The 19,629-nt window shown below is 49.1% G+C and overlaps 1 protein-coding gene across 5 annotated transcripts in view; it reads right to left on the minus strand.

Annotated features, from left to right (window-relative positions):
- Positions 1-14,589: 14,589 nt before the first annotated feature.
- The window catches only part of LOC103159000 (E3 SUMO-protein ligase NSE2), a 217,951-nt gene continuing 212,911 nt past the window's right edge, over positions 14,590-19,629 (minus strand). For all 5 annotated transcript variants that reach the window (XR_003488066.2, XM_027431608.2, XM_027431604.2 and 2 more), the window contains one exon: positions 14,590-14,947. Coding sequence is in view for 4 of the 5 variants with exons in the window: in XM_027431604.2 (XP_027287405.1) it covers positions 14,830-14,947 (118 nt within the window). In the remaining variant the exon portion in view is untranslated. The remainder of the gene's footprint in view (positions 14,948-19,629) is intronic.

Below are 19,629 nucleotides of genomic sequence, written 5' to 3' on the forward strand. Positions count from 1 at the left end.
GGGATCACAGCTGAAGGAGAAAGCTGAGATGCCCACAAGAAATCACAAATTGGAATGGCCAGTGCAGGCGGTACAGGAGCAAGGCAGAGCACCAGAACTCAGAGGCGGGAAGGCCACATCCAGCAATGGGCGCCTCTCACTTGGTCCTTCACTCAATAAAGTTCAGAAGCTTGGAAATCGTAAAGTTATTGTTCCAGTTAGCATCTTGTCAACTTGAGCAAGCTTCACTGTTTTATGGGCCTGACCATCAGGGAATCCTTTAAGGTAGGGCCTGGGATGTTGTGTCTACCCTAGAACTGGCACTTGAGAGGCTCTGTCATTGGGTTAGACAGACAGGCAGGTGGAGGGAGGGAGAAGGGACGAGAAGAGGTTCTGACGATCTTATTTCTGACAGTGCTAATCCAGGGGACTGCTGTGAAGTGACACCAGGGACTGCGCTTTGTCTTTCAGGTGTCCCACAATCCCTTGGACCAAGTAGTCGTGGTTTTGCTCTGATACTTGGCAGAAGAATCATGTCAATGGTGTAAGCTCTTCTCTCCCCTTCAGTGACGGAGAAGTCCCGTTTCTTGTCTAAGATGATAAAGCAGGCACTGGTAGCAAGAAACGTGTCTTGGAACCTAAAGCACACAGCCTCACATTGTCCCTCTGTTAATCACAGAACCAAGAAGAGGTCCAGAAGGTCCAGGGGCTGAGGCTGGGGCATTGAGCTTCCGAGGCCAGCCTGGATTACATAGCAAGACCCCAAACAAGTAAGTAAACAAACAAGATTCCAGAAGGATCTGAGGAACAGTTATTGCCAAATGCAGGGCAGGGGGCTGGGATGTGTTCTCCTGTCTTCCATTCTTCCATTCCTCACCACCTGTGACTCTTCCCTAAGGTACCATGGATGGAGTTCACTTAAAAAAAAAAAAGAGGAAGTAGTCCAGAGAGGCTAGGGACTCCCTCTATGAAAAGCCTAGAGCTGCCGGGCACAGAGTTCCCTTAAGGGTTTTCCATATTTGTTTTGTGGTCAGTTCCACCCAAGTAGTTTTCTTCTACTATATCCTGCCTTAGAGGTGTGTGTGTGTGTGCATGTGTGTGTGAGTGTGTGTGTGTGTGTGTGTGTGTGAGAGAGAGAGAGAGAGAGAGAGAGAGAGAGAGAGAAAGAGAAAGAGAGAGGGTGTGTGTGTGTGTGTGTGAGAGAGAGAGAGAGAGAGAGAGAGAAAGTGTGTGTGTGAGAGAGCGTGTGAAAGTGTGTGTGTGTGAGTGTATGTGTGTGAAAGAGAGTGTGTGAGAGAGAGTGTGTGTGTGTGTGCGTGCGTGCATGTGTGGTCTAGCTCTAGCTCAACCCTGTTGCTCGGCCTTGGCCAAGGTGATTGTCTTGGCATCGTTTTCCTCATCTGCACCAGGGCTGTTGGATGAACAACAGAATAATGAAAACAGAATGTGCCAGAGGGTTCTCACTGATGCCTGATACTTCAGGTCTGGAAGAAATCTTACCAGTGCTAGTTACATAGTCTTCTGGTATAATCTACATTTTATTTTATTTTTTGGGGGGGGAGAGTTTCTGAGATAGGGCTTCTCTGTAACTCTGGCTATCCTGGAACTAGCTCTGTAGACGAGGAGGCTGGCTTCAAACTCACAGAGATCCACCTGTCTCTGCCTCCCTAGTGCTGGGATTGAAAGTGTGTGCCACCACCACTTTTATCTGTATATCTAAGGATATACTGTTGTGTGACCACAATTTTCCTGGGGGGATGCAATACACAGCTCTGCTCACCCCAGACAGGGATCCCACACAGACCCAATTAGATACCTAAATCACCAAATCCAATTTGATGAACCTATGCGTTTTACTGGGGATACTTACAGGAATATGGGAAAGGGGTTAATTAACAGGAGCAAAAGTGACTCCAAGACAGCTTATCACCAAAGCCCACCCCAACATGGGTGACAGCTCACAAAAGTCAGGAGACCCAAAGCACACTGCACAGCCTGCAGACAGCTCAACAGGTTGGAGATCGGCCTTTCCGAGTGATTCTGGTCTATACTTCTTCCAGGCAGCTCGGTGGGTTTCTGCTTCTTCCAGGCAGCTGGTCTGGTCTCAGAGCTGTCTCTGAAGCTTTTCTCCTCTCACAACTATGCAGCTCAGTCTCCTTTCATGGGAGATGGAATCCCATCTTTTATTACTGACTCTGGCCTGGAGGAGCCTAGTGAATCTGGTCAGTTTCAGGGACTTCCTGAAACTGTTTGGAGTTGTTTACCTTCCTGAGTAAGGGTTTTCCTGAAGGGTGGGATGTGTTAATCTCAGAGGAAACTGTTACAGAACATATACACAGAACGTTTATCTCCCCTACCCAATCTTGTCTTAATTCTTTTCCTGTTTCTGTGACAAAATACTCAAACAAATGTGTAGATGGAAGTTTCTGTCCCACCCAGTCCTGTAGCCATTCAGTCCCAAATAAACACACAGAGGCTTATATTGAGTATAAACTGTTTGCCCTTGCATTGAGTATAAACTTGTTGCTTCTTATTGGCTAGCTCACTCTTAATTATTAACCCATTTCTATTACTCTGTGTATCTCCATGTGATCTTGGCTTACAGGTCTCTTGCTTCCTGCTACGTGGCGTCTCTCTGATTCTGCCTACTGCCTTTCTCTCTCTGTTTGGATTCCTGCCTGACTAACTCCTGCCTGTCTGTTGGCCGAAACAGCTTTATTCATCAACCAATAAGAGAAACATACGCTCACAGCATACAGAAGGTGATTCCCCATCACAAATGTAATTTAAAGGAGAAAGGCTTTGGGTTTTTTGTTTGTTTTGTCTTTTGGCTCACAGCTCCAGGGAAGGCGTGGCGGCAGGAGCATGAGGGAGCAGCTGTTTGGGCTTCATGAGACACTGTTTAAAAATAAATAAAAATATCATAGGCATCGTCTTACAAGGGAATATGTTATATTGAAGATAGAGTTACTGAAACACTCAAGGGAAGGCGACTTGATAGGAGATGATTTTTGCAGTAAGATCTGGTAGCCACTTTAATAGATACTGTATTTGATTTCTTCAAGCATTTTGTTTTGTTTTGTTTTGTTTTGTTTTGTTTCCCTGTCTTCTCTGGGAAGTCCAAATGTAGGCTGCCTGGAGCACCAGGGTTCAGTGGCATGCTGTTCTCAGGCTCTGACTCTTCCCCGGCCTCTCCACTGCGTTTCAGGGTGGTGTTTCCATTACAGAGGCACCAGTCCCTTCCCCTTTCGACCTTGGGAGCTAATCTGCTGTCTACCCCAGCGTCCTATCCTGTTGCTGTGCTAAACACTCCCATGAAAGCAACCCAAGGAAGGAAGGGTTTATTTGGCTCCAAGTTCCAGGTTCCAGACCATCGTAGCGAGGACTTCAAGGCGGCAGGCAGGAGCTTGAAGCAGCTGGTCATGGGGCAGCCGCAGTCAGGAGCAGACAAGGATAAATTGCTGCTTGCTCTGCGTTTATGGAGTCCAGGATCTCCCGCCTCGGGATGGCGCCAATGCGAGTGGGAGGGTCTCTCCAGTTGTCAAGGTGATGTTCTTCAGATGTGTCTGACAGCCAACCAGATTGCGACAATCCCTGGCTAAGACTTCCTGTAGTCGACAATTACAACTAACCAAAACATTCATCCAAGGCGTTTTCATCATCGATATCCTTTTTATTTCTAAAACTTGGAGTTGAGTCATTTTTTTCTCTCCCTGCATTTCCTCGTTCTCACATTTTTCTCTATATTTATGGACATACCGTGTCTGCATCCAGTAGCTGCTTGCTGTCCTTATTAATTCCATTGCTTGTGTTATCTCATCATCTATTTCTATCGCATATTTTCCCTCATCATGGACTGTATTTTTCTGTTTCTTTGCATACCTGGAATTTCTGCTTTGATAGCAGATGTTGTCTTTTTTTTTTTTTTTTTCTTTTTAGACACTTGTCCTGTGTCTCCAAGATTGGCCTTGAACTTGATGTGTAGCAGAAGACAACTTTGAACTGCTTCCCCAGCCAGCCCTTCTGATGTTGGAGATTACAGGCCTTAGAGCACAGGCACGCTTATCCATTCAGACACTGTGTATGTGTCCACACTAGCTGCAGCAGTCTCTATGCCTGTGACTGTCAACGGGCCGGCCCTCCTCAGTTTACTGATTCCTGCCTTTGAGGCCATCTGTAAATATTGTTAATAAACACAGGAGCAGAGCGCATCCTCTATTCCAGGGCTTCCTTTGCCCACTCTACCAGTGATCCACGAATGACAAAGTTTCCTCTCTGACAAGTAGGGAAAGGAACTGTTGTGGGTGGCTCGGGAGTCCAGCTTTCCCCGGGCTCTTCTTGCGGTTCCTTCTCCAGCCTCAGGTGATTTCCTCACAGGCCATGCTGGTGACTCACCAGAAGGCCATCAGACCCTCTGTGCATCTCCGGGGCTGGCCCTCCTACAAGCAGCTCTCTCCTCTTGTGCCTGGAGTTCTGGGAGTTCTGGCCTCATGACTCCTCAACTGGGCAACGCATTCCCACGATAAGAGGTTATGGAAGCTCACAGAGTTGTGTCCTCTGTTGCTTGTGATTATATGAAGGACCAGAGAGAGAGAGAGAGACAGAGAGAGAGAGAGAGACACAGAGAGAGAGAGAGGTGGGTGTGGTGGCGCACTCCTTTAACCCCAGCACTCAGGAGGCAGAGGCAGGCAGATCTCTGAGTTCAAGGGTAGCCTGGGTCTATCAAGTGAACTCTAGGATAGCCAAGGCTACACAGAAAACCCTGTCTGGAAAAGCAAAAGCAAAACAAACAAAAGACGGGGAGGGAGTTTTCATTGTTGCTTGTCTGTGATTGCTAGAGCAAGCTATGTGTTGTATTTAATGTTTGCATGTGTGCCCATGTGCGTGCATTCACGCTGCTGGGGTTTGAACCCAGGGCCTCCAGCATGTGAGGCAAGCGTTTTACCACAGGTACAATACTGAGTCCCTAACTGATTATTTTAAAGACGAAATCCTCGTAAACGTACCTTCACAGCAACAGAATGTGACATGAAAATATTTGTAATTTTGGTGGTTAATAAAACGATAGGCGTTGCTAAAAATCACACCTTGTCTTCTTAGGGAAGGTGAAACTCCAGTTCCTGGTTAGTAAAGTGGAATTTTTCCCATACCACTATAACTTCCTAAATCTTATTACAGTTTCCAAAGTCCCCTGCCCGAGAACCCCCACGTTTTCCCCCTAAGAATACTAATGGCCTCCTTAGCTGGTCCCTTCAGGGCTCTCACCATTATTTTACACAAAATAAGCCCTCACCTCAGGCAAAAACAAACAAAAAATGAGTAGTAGCCGTGCTTTTCTCCTAGGAGGTGAGGCTGTGGCGGATCCCATGGTGGGGACAAACATGCCATCAGGTCGAACTAACATGGGAAGGAAGTTTTATTGGGGAAGGGAAGGGAGTGGGGGAAGGGAGAGAGAAAGGGAAGAGAGAAGAGGAGAAAGACAGACACACACACACACACACACACACACACACACACAGAGCGAGCAGAGAGAGAGAGAGAGAGCAGAGAGAGAGAGAGAGAGAGAGAGAGAGAGAGAGAGAGAGAGAGAGATCTGCCTCCTCAGAGAAATTGGGGAAAGAGAGAGAGGGAGTGGGTGGAGCTTGCCTCTTAAAGGGACCTGGGCTGCCTACCATTGTGCAGGGGTGGGCACACTTTGTCATGTCCCCAAGGGGCAGGGCCAGGTGTGCCTGGATTACAACAATCCATGCTTCATCACCATCCCCACTTGTTTTTACAGTCCTCTGGCCTAATCAGCACCTCTGAATTCTTTGTGAGCTGGGGACCATAACCAGCTGGCTGCCCAGCTTGGGCCTCATGCAGGCCCGATGGAGGAGTCTCTCAGGCCTGGAGGAAGGCCATTCTCAGGTAGTCCCAGGCATGCAAGGCTCTTTCCTAATGCAGCTGCCCTCAGGCTTGTGCTATTCATGACTGTAAGATGGTCCCTGAGTTGCTTCCTTGCATAACTGGCACACTAGTTTTTGGTGTTTTTTGTTTTGTTTTGTTTTGTTTTTGTTTTTGAGACAGGGTTTCTCTGTGTAACAGCCCTGGCTGTCCTGGAACTTTGTAGACCAGGCTGGTCTCAAACTCACAGAGAGTCGCCTGCCTCTGCCTTCCGAGTGCTGGGAATAAGGGCGTGCACCACTGCCCAGGCCTGGTTTTGGTTTTTAAAGCCAATTCTGAGGCTGAGACTGTATCTCAGTGGTGCTATATAATTGGGCGTAGTGACAGTCACCTGTTATCCCTAGGCTCCAGGGCAAAGTTCAAGGTCATTTTCAGCTGCCTAAGGAGTTTGAGGCCAGCATGAACTACTAGAGACACTATTTCGAAACAACTAAAAAAACTCGTCTACCAATTCTGTATTTGTTCACAAAAAAATAGTCCCCTCTAGTAGTTTCTGTCATTCCTTTCTTAGGCTCTGGTTGTTCTGCCATTTTCTGAATGACGAAGCCGTCCCCTGGGTCTGAGTTCAAACTTCCTAAATGACATTAAGAACACAGAAGAACTGTCAGGTTGTTATTCTATTACAGTTTACATGCCCATGTGTGCACGCATGCCTCAGACTCAACAGAAAACCAGGATTATACTTCCGATACCCCTGTCTGTACCTGCTGAGTGCCAGTGTGCGATACAAGTCTGCACCATCAGCAGAGACCCATGGCCAAACATTAGGCAGAGCTCGGGGACCCTGCAGAAGAGGGGGAGAAAGGGTCGATTGTAGGAGCCAGAGGGTTGGAGGACACCAAGAGAACATGGCCCACAGAATCAACTAAGCCGGGCTCTTAAGCTCACTGAGACGGAAACAGCCGTCAAGAGACTTCGAGGGTCTGTGCTGGGTCCTCTGCATGCACGCTGTGGTTTCCCTTAGCTTGGAGGTTTTGTGGGACTCCTGACTGTGGGAGGAGTGGGGGTGTCTTTGACTGTAATGCCTGCTCATGGGACCCTTTTCCTCCTCCTGGGCTGCCTCATCCAGCCTTGATGTGAGGCTTTATGCCTCGTCCTAATGTAACTCGTTACGCCATGTTCCGTGGATGTCCCTGGGAGGCCTGCTCTTTTCTGAAGGGAACCGGAGGAGTGGATCTGGGGGAGAGCGGAGGTGAGGAGGAAGAGGGGGGCTTCTGTCAGGATGTAGTGTATGAGAGAATAGCATTTTAAAAAACGTATAACAAAGCAAGTGGGCACCGTCACAGCCTGTTTCCGCTCTGCTGGCTGGAGATAGAACCCGGATCCCGTCACAGCGGGCAAGTGCTCCATCAGCCAAGTTCCAGTCAGCCTTTATTTTTATGTTACTTTGAAAATGAATTGACTTGTCCTTTTATTAATGCTGGGTATCCAATGTAGGGTTTTTAGCGTGCCAGGCAAGTGCTCTATCACTCGAATTGAATTGTTTTAGTGTCTGTCTGCTCCAACTAAGAAAAGCCCTTCAGAAGGGGAATTGAAGTGCCATTCCAGACTAGCACAAAACACGGCATAAAGTAGGCCTTGCAAATATTTACTGAATAATAGTCAAGGATCCCATGCACACATTTGCTTCAAATGTACTATTCTAAAGTCCCCGTTAGCCTGCTTTCCCTCCAAAGGCCTGAGGAGTTTCCCCAAGACCAATTCATTGTAAATGTGACACAGATCTTAGAGCTGTTAGAAAGAACTTAGGGAACTGTCTAAATCTTTGATGTTTACGGATAATCGGAAGGCTGGGATGGAAAGTGATATGCCTGTCCCTGGGGAGGTAGTACTGAGGACCGACTCCTCCTGAAAGAAACTGCCGTAAGTGGAGGGAACTGGAATTTGGGAACACAGTAGTGAAGAGTAGCAGGTCTGCAGGAAGATGCCCTTATCCAATGGGGACTCAGAAGACTAACACGGCTGGGGCAAGATTAGAATCTCCGGGAATCCAGTTCCAGAGAGGGAGGAGGGAATATATGAGCGGGGAGGTCAAGATCACGGTGGAGAAATCTAGAGAGACAGCTGAACCAAGCTCAGGGAAACTCATGACCTCTAGACCCACAGAGGACTGAACTGGGCCCTCCACATGTGGGAGGCAGTTGTGAAGCTTGGACTAGCTGAGGCCCACAACACAAAACTGGGACATGAGCTGGCTTGTTGGAGCCCATTCCCTATGGTGGGATACCATGCTCAGTCTTAATGCATGGGAGAGGGGCCTGGCCTGGCCCAAAGCTATTGTGCCAGACTATGTTGACTCTATGGGAGTCCTAACCAGTGAGGAGATGGGCTGGGAGGGTGGGGTGAGAGACCTGGGACGGCTGGTCAGTAGTCAAGGGAGGGCTGTGAAGAAAGAGATGGGAAATAGAGAACTCCCAGCTTCATTAAATTGGAGGCTAAGTAGAGGGCTGGGGCTTGGGGGCGGGGCTGATCTCAGAAACCACTGTGAGGGAGATAGGAGACAGAGGTGGCCATCTGAGGCTCACTCCCTAGAGGCACAGAGCCTTGCTTGAGCCGTTGCTGCTCTGTTCCAGTGTGGGATTAACCAAGCATAAGGTTGTGGCCTTGGGCAAAGGACAAGACTGAGCCTCGGTTTAATAAAATGGAGTGGTAACAGCTATCTCTGGGGCTACTGGATGACATCCTGAGGCAGTGGCCTCATTGGTTCCCTTGAGTCCGTAAGTTTCCTGTGTCTGTGGGGCATCCCTGATGGGACGTCACTTGCTGTAGGAGCAGTATCTAGCTGGACCCTCTGTTTAAGTTTCCTATGGTGAGTGAGACATTGTCTAAGTTGTTGGCTTTTCTGGTAATGTTTAAGGCTCACCAAGCTGCAAGGTTCTTCAAAGAAAGAGCTAGCAATAAAAACATGTCACATCCACACATTTATCCACATCTGAGTAATACCCCAAAGATTCAGCTAGAGGGGCCAATCACAGGTCTCGCTCCATCACTACTGGGACTTGGGCTGTCCTCAGAGAGAGATGAAATTTTCCTATCTCATCTGTAAGAACTGTTCCCTTGCTGGGCGTTGGTGGCGCACGCCTTTAATCCCAGCACTCGGGAGGCAGAGGCAGGAGGATCTCTGTGAGTTCGAGACCAGCCTGGTCTTCAGAGCGAGTGCCAGGACAGCCTCCAAAGCCACAGAGAAACCCTGTCTCGAAAAACCAAAAAGAAAAGAAAAAAAAGTTTCCTTTAAGGGGGATTTATGTACTGGATTTTGTTGCTGCTGCACCAAGTCTGAACCCACGGTGTGAGGTCACGCAGTGGGCAGTACGTGCTCTCCTGCCGGGATACTCATCCAGTTCAGTTTTTACTTTATTGTGAAACACGGGCTTGATAAACTGCCAGGATGGCCTTGAACTTGTGTTCCTCCTGACTCAGCCTCCAAACTGATGGCATTTCCGAGACGCATTCCATTCTAAACAAGAGTCTTTCTCCTCTTTCTTTTTCAGGCAGGGTCTCATTCATTAGGACGTGGTCCCGGGCTGGTTTGCAACTCCCATGCAGTAATCCTCTTACCGAAGCCTCTCAAATGATGGTATCACAAATAGGTGCCACCACTCCAGAAAACCACGAAGAAGCTATGAAGCAAAAACTCCAGTGTTTTTGAAAACTTTTGTTACCAGATTTAATAAATCAAATTGAGACAGACAATGAGGTTCTAAGGAAGGTTGTCTTTAATCCCAGCACTTGGAAGGCAGGGGCAGGAGGATCTTTCTGTGTTCAAGTCCAGAGATACATACATAATGAGGAAGGAAGGAAGGAAGGAAGGAAGGAAGGAAGGAAGGAAGGAAGGAAGGAAGGAAGGAAAAAGAGAGCAACCAGTGCAAACTCCACATCCTACAACCGACAGAAGTACAACTCTTGCTAGGATACAGCCTGCCACGCCGGTCCACGGAGGAACGGTGGTATTTCAGATTCTTTTCCAGCTGATAGAGAATTCTCTTTGGAAAGAGCTAGAAAGATGGAAATCGAGTCTTGGGCAAGCCTTGTGTGCTGGGTCCTATCTGTGAAACCAAGTATTGCACAAAGGAGCCACATTCCAAGAGAAGCATGTTTGTTCTGGCTTAAACATCATCATTTCCTCAGGAAAGCCTGATTCAGATAAAGCCTATTAGGAAACTCACAATCTCCCAGTTTGCAGGAAATGGAATGTCTTTATTTATTTTGCATCCTAAGAAAATGCGTGAGGCATTGTGCCCCTATCAGTTAGAGCATGCTTTTAAACGCACAGAGCGTGTTTACAGTTCCTGGCCTTGACCTTGAGGTTGCCAGGCCTTTCTTGAGCGCGTTTTAACCAGGCTTGCTTTCACTCACAAGTGCACTATTTATTTGCAGAGATTTTCATTTTCAATGCGGCTTTGGATGTTTCCATTTATTAACGTCTTCTCAAAGTGCAAAGCCATGGTGTCTTCACACACTTCTTGTCTGTCTTACCCCTAGCTCTCCTTCCTCTGAATACATTTGCAGACACTAAGGAGATATTTAAGGAAGAAAGGAGCATGAGATTAAGAGTCCAGAGCTTAGCCGGGCGTTGCTGCCGCACGCCTTTGATCCCAGCACTCGGGAGGCAGAGGCAGGCGGATCTCTGTGAGTTCGAGGCCAGCCTGGTCTCCAGAGCGAGTGCCATGACAGGCTCCAAAGCTACACAGAGAAACCCTGTCTTAAAAAAAAAAAAAAAAAAAAAAAAAGAGTCCAGAGCTTAAATTCTGGTCCCAACCCAATCCCTTCTGAGCTGTCAAACTCTTGACAATGTCTTTGCATCTTAGTGCTGGAAAGTGGGAACCGTGGCCGCTCGGTAGGCTGGGGGGTTATGGGAGCCGATAGGCACAGAAGCACCAGGGCCTGGTACACACACTCAGTACTCAATCAACGCCAGCCGTTGCCAGCCATGCTTGCTTTCCTGGTGCAGAGGATGATGCTTCCGGGGCTTAACTAAGCAATCTAGCTGATTGAAAAAAAAGTGCTGTGGGCGTCAGCAGACTGGCATTCTTGACACAACCAGGATGAAACGGAGGAGTCTAAACTGTCATTCGTCTATTCCCGTAAGACGCAGGCTTGCTAGGCGGCCTAGGCAGGTCTCCAGCTCTGAATTCTCCTGAGTACTGGGATCACGGGTGTTTATCACCAGGACCGGCTCTCTCTGTCAAATACGTGTCCCTGCTCATCTTAGTCCTGTCGCTGCTGAGACTGGCAGGGCTGGGACAATCTCCCTTTTTAAAATTATTTTTTACATTCCAATCCCAGTTTCCCTTCCCTTCTCTCCTCCTGCTCCTCCCCCCACACCCCCACCTTCCCACCTTCCCACCTCCCATCTGCTCCTTGGAGATGATAAGGCCTTCCCTAGGAAGTCTACTAAGCCTGTCCCAACATCTCATTGAGGCAGGACCAAGGCACCTCCCAACCCCGGCACCCCTGTGTCTAGGCTGAGTAAGGTGTCTCTCCACATACAATGGGCTCCACTAAGTCAGTTTGTGCATTAGAGTCAGATCTTGGACCCACTGCCAGTGGCCTCATATATTGTCCCTATCTCACCACTGTCACCTATATTAAGGGAGTCTGGTTCGGTCTTAGGCAGGTTCCCCATTTATCAGACCTGAGTCAGTGATCTTTCACTAGCTCGGGTCAGCTGATTCTTCGGGACAATCTCCTTAAAAAACAAAACAAAACCATTAAAATATAGTTACATCATTCCCCCCTTCTCTTTCCACCCTGCAATCCTTTCCATGCCCCCCACCTTCTCCTCTCTCAGATTCATGGCTTCTGTTTGTTATAGTTATATCTATGTATGTATTCCTAAGTACATAATTACAACCTGACCAGCATCCCTGGTGGGCATATGATACCACTTGGCATAAGATAACAATTGGAGAACCTTTTCCTGGGGAAGACTATTTGTCCTGCTCTTATCGTCCCTTAGTTGACTAGGTTTTTTGTTTGTTTGTTTGTTTTTCAAGATAGGGTTTCTCTGTATAGCACTGGCTGTCCTGGAACTAGCTCTGTAGACCAGGCTGGCCTTGTTTTTGTTTTTTTCGAGACAGGGTTTCTTTGTGTAGCTTTGTAGACCAGGCTGGCCTGGAACTCACAGAGATCCACTGCTTCTGCTTGCTCAGGTCTTCCCTAGGCAGCCCTCTTGGTGAGACTTCCTGGGTGTACCTTCTCTGACATTTCTAGGAGATGCAATCACAGCAAACATCTGGTTCCTCTGGCCTTTACACTCCTTTTGCCCCCTCTTCTGCTACGATCCCTGAGCCTTAGTAGGGATTGGGTTGTAGGTATCGGTTGGTGCTGGGTATACTTATTCTCTGTGTTTGGATTGGTTGCCGTTTTCTATAATTGTCTCCGTCTGCTGCAAGGAGAGGTTTCTTTGATAAGGTGTGAGACCTTTACTTATCTGTGGGTATGAGGACAAATACTTAGAAAGTAGTTAGGGGTTATTCTGGATCGGAAGAGTGGCAGGTTTATGTTCTCACCAAGATTTATGACCTGACTAGCCCTGGGTAGTTGGCATGGTTACTAGTGCCAGGCATGATGTCCTTAAGTCCAGTTAGAAAGCTGTTGGTTTCTGCTGACACGTGTGCCACTATTGCATCCTTAGGGATTTTGTGGCGTGTTGGAGCCAGTCCTACAGCTGGGTAGGACTACTGGCTGCTTCCCTTCCTGGTACCACTTGCACAGTTAAACACAACCAGTCTACTGAAGAGGAAGCTTCTACATCTGACAGAGTATTAATATCCAGACTATATAAAGAATTAAAAAAAGGCAAGAGTCAAAGATAGCCAAAATGAAATACAAATGAAGAGGAAAATGAAGAGAAACGAGGGTCTGGAGAGATGGTTCTGTGGTTAAGAGCACTGGCTGCTCTTTCAGAGGTTCTGAGTTCACTTCCCAGCACCCACATTAGCAGGCTCCAGGGGTTCTGACACCCCCTTCCGGCCTCCATGGCCACCTATCCATGTGGTAATAACCTGAACACTGACACACGTACACAATTAAAAAAACAACGAAAATAAATCTTAAAGTAACGGAAACAAGAACAAACCATTGGAAAACATTGGGTTTGGAACCTGAACAGAGTGCCCTCCAAAGAAGATAAAAGACGGCTAAGAAATATTTCAAAAGGTGTTCATTGTCCTTCACAATTACAGAAATATCAAATCAAAACAGCTTTTGGTTTTCATCTCCCTCCAGTCAGAACGGGGAAGATCATAAAACAGCAGACAGAAAATGCCGGAGAGGATGAGGGGAAAGGGAAACCCCATTTTCTGCTGGTGGGATTGAAACTGTAGAGCCACTCTAGAAATCAATGCGGAGAACCCTAAAAGAGCTAAAAGTAGATGTGCCAAGCACCCAGCGACACCACTGCTCAGCATCTGCCCAAGGGATCCGACATCCAGTGCCACAGACACTCAGCACTGTCCACGGCCGGCCCATCCCCTATACCCAGGAAATGGAACAATACAGCCACCCTTCAGCTGAGGAACGGAGTGAAAATGTGGCGCATGTCCCCCGTGCGATACGATTCAGCTGTAAAGAGAAAAGTGTAAGCTGAAGGTCAGTGGGTGGATCTAGAAAATACCGTTATTAATCAAGAAAGACAAACGCAGAGTGCTCTCAGTTGTGGCTCCTAGCTCCCAATCTCCAGATGTGGGCATGCAACCTGAAGTAACTGCAGAAACCAAGAGAGTGACAGGGGCCCACGGTGGGGTGGGGGAGGGGAACAACAGAGAGAGGGGGAGGGGAATACAGGGTGCAGTGACTTGAGGGAGGAAAAGGGAACAGAGTCGGAGTAGGGAATGGGAGGAGATAAACACAGAGGAAACAGAGGGGCACATGACAGAAAGCTTATCTAAAAAAGTCATAGGAATCACTATCTGCCTACCGAAAAATGCATAGAGGTCTGTACACACACACACACACACACACACACACACACACACACAGTGTAAGTGAAAAATTTCCATCTGGGTTGACAATGGCCCTCACAAGAGTCATAAAGTAGCTAACAGAAATCCCAGCAGCAGGCACCAGAAGGCTCTTTGAATTGTCAGTCAGGATTATCCAAGGGACTCCCAAGACATGTAGGCTATTGCTATTGCCCTTGGCTGCCCCCAGAAACTGAAGGTTAAGTCCCAGTTGCTGAAGACACCCTGTCCTGTAGACACAGGGCCTAGAGGGTGACGTCACCTGCAAAGAGCATCCTGCAGTTAGTTGAGTCTAAGGATGTGTTGGCTGCCAAGTGATACCCGATGCCCTCCTAGGGATGCAGCCAAGCTTACATTATGGGCAGTACTTATAGTTGCCCTGGGGAGTGTGTCCCTGGAACATTCCATGCCATTCAGAAACTCACGACAAATGAAACCATTTCCATCCCCAGCGCTGTCAATCACGCCAAACAAACAGAAGGGTCTGCTGGCTTCCATTCATAACCAGATGCTGCTGCTGTTGGCTTTGCTCACACGAACGGCTGCTCAGCTGGCGCGAGTCTCTGCTTTTTCATTTTAATTATCACCCCAAAGACACTTTTCAGTTGGAACAACTAGAAAAACCATTTGGAAGCAGGAGTGAGAGAAGATCTGTACCTTGGGAACCCCTTGATCCCCGGGGAGAGACACAGACAGGACACACTGAGGCTTATCAAAGTTGTATTTAAAATTTCAGAGCACTTGAAAATAAAGAATATAATGTTTTCGTGTTTTCATTCTGGAACTTGAAAAATGCCTTCAATTACAACTAGCCCTCAGGTGTTGCCCCGGACACAGTGTGCCGCTCAGCTGGCCCTTAACTTGTTTCTAACCTCACTCTTGGGTGGCTGGGGGGTGGAGGTAGGGAGGCTGACAACCCTGTGGGCAGGCAGGTGGCTTGTTCCTACTCAGAGTGGCGCTTTTTCTTCTTGTTGTGGCTCTCGATTGCCCTCCTCAGGGCTTCGTCTGGAATGAGGTCGGACATTCTCATGTCTGTGTGACTACAGCCAATTTTGGGGCAACTGCGGAGGAGAGAGAAAAATGTCAGTCCACCTCACTTCCGTGGCCTTGAGCAGTAACGTCAGGGTCGGGCACTTTAGGGAGAACAGTTTTTACAAAAAGAACGAGAACAAAAACAAAACGGCTCAAAACTCAAGAGTCATGCACGCGTACCCACTTTTTCACTGAGGGTCGGCGGCTTGGTTTGGAGCTGGGGATGCAAGCAATGTGTGACAGCTAGGAGCTTGCTTTGTCACAGGAGGCAGGCAGTCAGTCACCAAGGAGCCACAAACCATGCCACAATAGCAGCGAAGCAGAGCAGGGTGGAGGGAGCATGGGATGGCAGAGCCGGGAAGGAAGGCTGGGAACAGGCTTGTGTGTGGCCTAAGGCCGCCCAGAGGCACGGCCAGGTGTTCTGCAGTGAAAGCTAAGGCATTTGGAGCTGAGATCAGGGGCAAGGGGACACGTTGGACTATTATCTTATGTTGTTATTAGTTTTTGTTTTGTTTTGAGTCATAGTCTCACATAGCCGAGGTTATCCTTGAACTTGCTATGTAGGGGGGAATGAACTTCCTATTGCCTCCATCTCCCCTGTGCTAGGATTACAGGCATACACCACCACCAAGACTTGGTTTTATGCCATGCTGGGGCGGGGGTGGGGTGGGAGGGGGGTGTCAAACCCAGGGCTTCATGCATGACAGGCAAATGCTCTACCAACTACTAAACCACATCCTTAGGCCCGGATCTCATTCTAAATATGGACAGAGCCCCTTGGAGCTTTTTTGAGATAGGGCTGGGGTGTGATTGAGTTTCCTTGTAGAAAACTTCACTCTGGCTACCAAACAGAGGCTAAAGGGCAAAGACTGGAGCAGAGAACAGCCGGTGTTCCACAGAGGTGCAGCAAGAGTGAGGCAAGGCAGTCTGGCTGAGTGTCCTGGCAGAGACAGGCTCTAGCCCACACCGGGACGAGAGGTCTGCAGAGCCTGTGGATGGGAGCAAGAGGAGCAGAAGGAAAGGGAAGACAGATGGGCCCTGGAGTGTGACACAGGATAGGCACGGGGCCAGCAGTCCTGCCTGGACTATGTCCCTCTGAATGCCTCTAAACCTCTCGATGGAGACACAGAGTGGGGAGTTAGGGACTGGCCAGAAGCCTAAGGTGGGAGAATTAAGAACGTGAGTCACTTGCAAAGGGTGGGGAGCAAGACCTTGCCCAGTTAGTTTCCCATCGCCTTGGAGGCAGTGTTTGCACTGAGTCACCTGACTCCCCTTTACCATGAACAAGATTTGGGCAGGGCTGGAGTGCCCGGTGTCTGGAGCCAAATGCATCTAGGTCCTGAATTCTCCCCACCACCTCCTGGCTGGTGGCCAAGATAAACTTTCTGAGCCTGGGTCCCCCTGCTTTAAAATATGGTCGGGGTGTCTCCATTCCACATGGTAAGAGTCCCCGGCAGTACTCCACAGAGTTCTTCTACTTTACTGTCTCCTAGACTGGCCACTGTTCTCTTGTAGGTTATCTGGTCTGTCTGTACTCGCAGAGATCCAGTTCATACGGGCACCATTCATGCATTCACGGTGCTTTCTGTGTGGTCAGCTCTGGGAGAGATTCTAACTACACAGCCTGAAGTACAAACATGGCTCGGGCCCCCACCAGGCTTGGCCCCATCACCCGAGACAGCTCTTCTAAAGGCACAGCGAACACAGGGAAGCAAAGCTGACCCGGGAGCTACAGATCATCACGTCATAGGAAATGTGAGGGTAAAGTGGGAAAGAAAGGGTTTTCTTGGCCTTGCTCTTGGGACCAAGGAGTCTTCGAAGCATTGGTGGCAAGCTTAGGAATGGGAATGAATTTGGACATATGCTGAGTGTGCCCTGGACATTCAGGCACATGGGCTTGTGTGTGTGTGTGTGTGTGTGTATGTGTGTGTGTGTGTGTGTGTGTGTGTGTGTGTGTGTGTGTGTGTGTGTGTGTGTGTGTTTTGATGGAGTCTTGGTGTGTAGCCCTAGCTGCCCACCCCAGCTTGTGCCTTGAACTCCGAAATCTCTGAGTTTAAGATGATGAAGACATACACGTATTAATTTTAGAAACGGAGACTGCCACCCCCTAGGCTTTCCTGATGTTGAAATGCACGACAGGAGGTCCCTGGGGTACACTTCCCCGGGGAGCAATCCCTGAGCCTGTTTCTGACTGCAGGGCCTTGGGTGCGCGGCCTCCTGAGAACAAAGTCTACCTCCATCTGCCAGACAGTGAACAAGCATTGGAGAGGGACGTGGAGAGTGAGTGGGGAGGACTTCCTGATGACGTCAGTGGCTTTAGTCAGTAAATGAGGGCATTCTGAGAATGGCTAATGGAATTAACCACACCACTGGGCTGCCGAGGAGGCGCCCACACTCCTCTCGATGGCTGGGGCTCAGTGAGATCTGTGTCATGCAGAGACAGGCTCTGGGGACAGTGATATAAGTCGGGGGGGGGGGGGAGGTGACCTGATAGCAAAGATAAAACTCAAGCGTGGAAGAGCTGAGACAATCCAGCACTGGGGAGGCTGAGGATAGAGGGGGATCCACTGTGCTAGACCAGAGTGAACCACACAGAGTTCTAGGCTAGCCTGGGCTACGCAGTGAGGCACCTCCACAAGAGTGGCAGACAGCTCCCCGGGTGCTGACACTGTACAAAGGACTGTACAAGGTTGTTCCTGCAAACAGGGGAAGCAGAGCTCCCCGTCTGTCTGAAGGCATTCTGGTACCTCGAGCATCAAGCAGGCCGCTGAAGGCCAAGGGCAAAGGATTATGCTCCAGGCCTTACCACACACTAGTTGCTGTTCTAGACCCTAGCTACCAGTCCCATCTCCTCAGACAAGACGGCTCAGCCAGTGACGGTGCAAACAACCCTGAACAGCACGAATGAATCTCTCGGAAGACTTCCTGGAGGTGAGGCCAGCAGAGGAACCGGGTACAGTCTTGTCTCCCACCCCACCCCGCCCCACCCCACCCCACCCCACAGAAACTAACAAGTTTTTAAACTAAAAAGGCTAAGAAAAGGCCATGATGCCATGGGCCTGAAATCAGGGCACTCCTGCCCTGAGAAACAACACTGCCCAAGCATTAGGCCATAATCCCCAGGACATCCTGGTGAGCAAGTCAGGTGTGGCGACACCCTCAGCCCTAGCATCATCTTCCCCAGGAAGGGCTCAGACCCACAGGCCTGGAAGGAGAGGCTGATTCCAAGCCTGGGTCAGCCACAGGGCAGAGCATGCCTAACAGTGCGGGGCTGCTGGGTGCAGGGGTCCCACGGGGCCTCGGACTCTGGGCCTCAGCCTCAGCTTGTGATGATGACCAGCCTTGAGTTTGGGTCTCAGGTTGGGGTCCTAAGAATGCCCAGGTCCAATCCATAAGCCTCAGGAAGTGGGTGTACAGTCGCCTCTGGCAGCAAGAGTTAGGTGGATTCCTGTCATACCTACACACAGGAGCAATTAATCTCGTCTGTCCCATGCCCTCCGAGTCTAGGGGGACGTGTCACGGAGGAGCGAGGGAAGTGAGATGACGGGCAGCCATAGGGCCCATAGCTGCGTGCTCATGCGGTACACCAGTAAGCTTCCTGTCAGGGAGGCCCTTCTCCCTGTGTGAATATGCAGCTGTGTACATGCTGAGGAGGTCAGAGGTCATCCTCAGCTGTCCTCAGGAACTACTGCATTTATTTCTTTTTGAGACAGGGTCTTTCACTGGCCTAGAGCTTGCGAAGTATACACTAGGCTGGCCTGGCCAGCCAGTGTGCCCCAGGCTGCCTGCCGGTGCTGGGATGACACACACACACACACACACACACACACACACACACACACACACACACGGTCATACTTGGCACTTTCATGTGAGCTTTGGGGATCAACTTAAGCCTGTCTGAGCTAGATCCCTGTCTTCCCCACAGCCCAGAAACATGCTAAGACAGACCCGGAAGGAATTCCCTGTTAGCTCTAGGGTCCCTGGAATTTTGAGTTGATGAGGTTATTTCCACTCTAGAGATAACGAGTCTGGTTGAGCGGCTCGGTGACTTGTTGCTAGGTGAATTCTGCTTTGACATCACACATTTCTGTTCGCTTTGTCTGGCACGTTCTGAATGACTGTTAAGGATCCCGCTCAATCCCAGAAAACCAAACAAATGGCTGGGGTCAAAATCAGCCGTAGCTCATTAACATGAAAACCAGCAGGCAGCTCTATTTGTGAGATAATAGCTTTATGATTAAGAGATCTATTTTAGGAAATGACTCTAACAGTATACTTAGGGTGAAAAGCTCCTCCAGAATATTCTGCCTCAAGCCAGTGGAGAGGCCTCCAGGGACCGAGGCATGCTGGGAAAGTTCAGATGGTACCCAGAAACACAGCGTGCCTGGGGCTCCAGTGACAGAGCGTAACTGGAACAGGAGAGAGAGAGGTCTCCGACAGGATGTGTCACAGACATTTTTTAAATACCACTTCATGGGAACGGACACCACTTCATGCTGAATCAGAAACCCATGCGGCACACGGGTGTGCAGACCCTGAGTTCCAATCTGCTGTCATGTGTGCCCTGCATTTGACACCTACTGGCTCCCGTGACTGTAGCACCTTGTCTTGGGTGTGGTTTGGGCTGCTTCCCACTGGGTCTTCTACCTCTGACGCTGTAACTGATGAACAAGAAACTGTTTGGAACTGAACGCAGGCTCTGGTGAGG

The sequence above is a fragment of the Cricetulus griseus genome, chromosome 10 (genome assembly GCF_003668045.3).
Source record: "Cricetulus griseus strain 17A/GY chromosome 10, alternate assembly CriGri-PICRH-1.0, whole genome shotgun sequence".
NCBI classification, from domain to species: domain Eukaryota; kingdom Metazoa; phylum Chordata; class Mammalia; order Rodentia; family Cricetidae; genus Cricetulus; species Cricetulus griseus.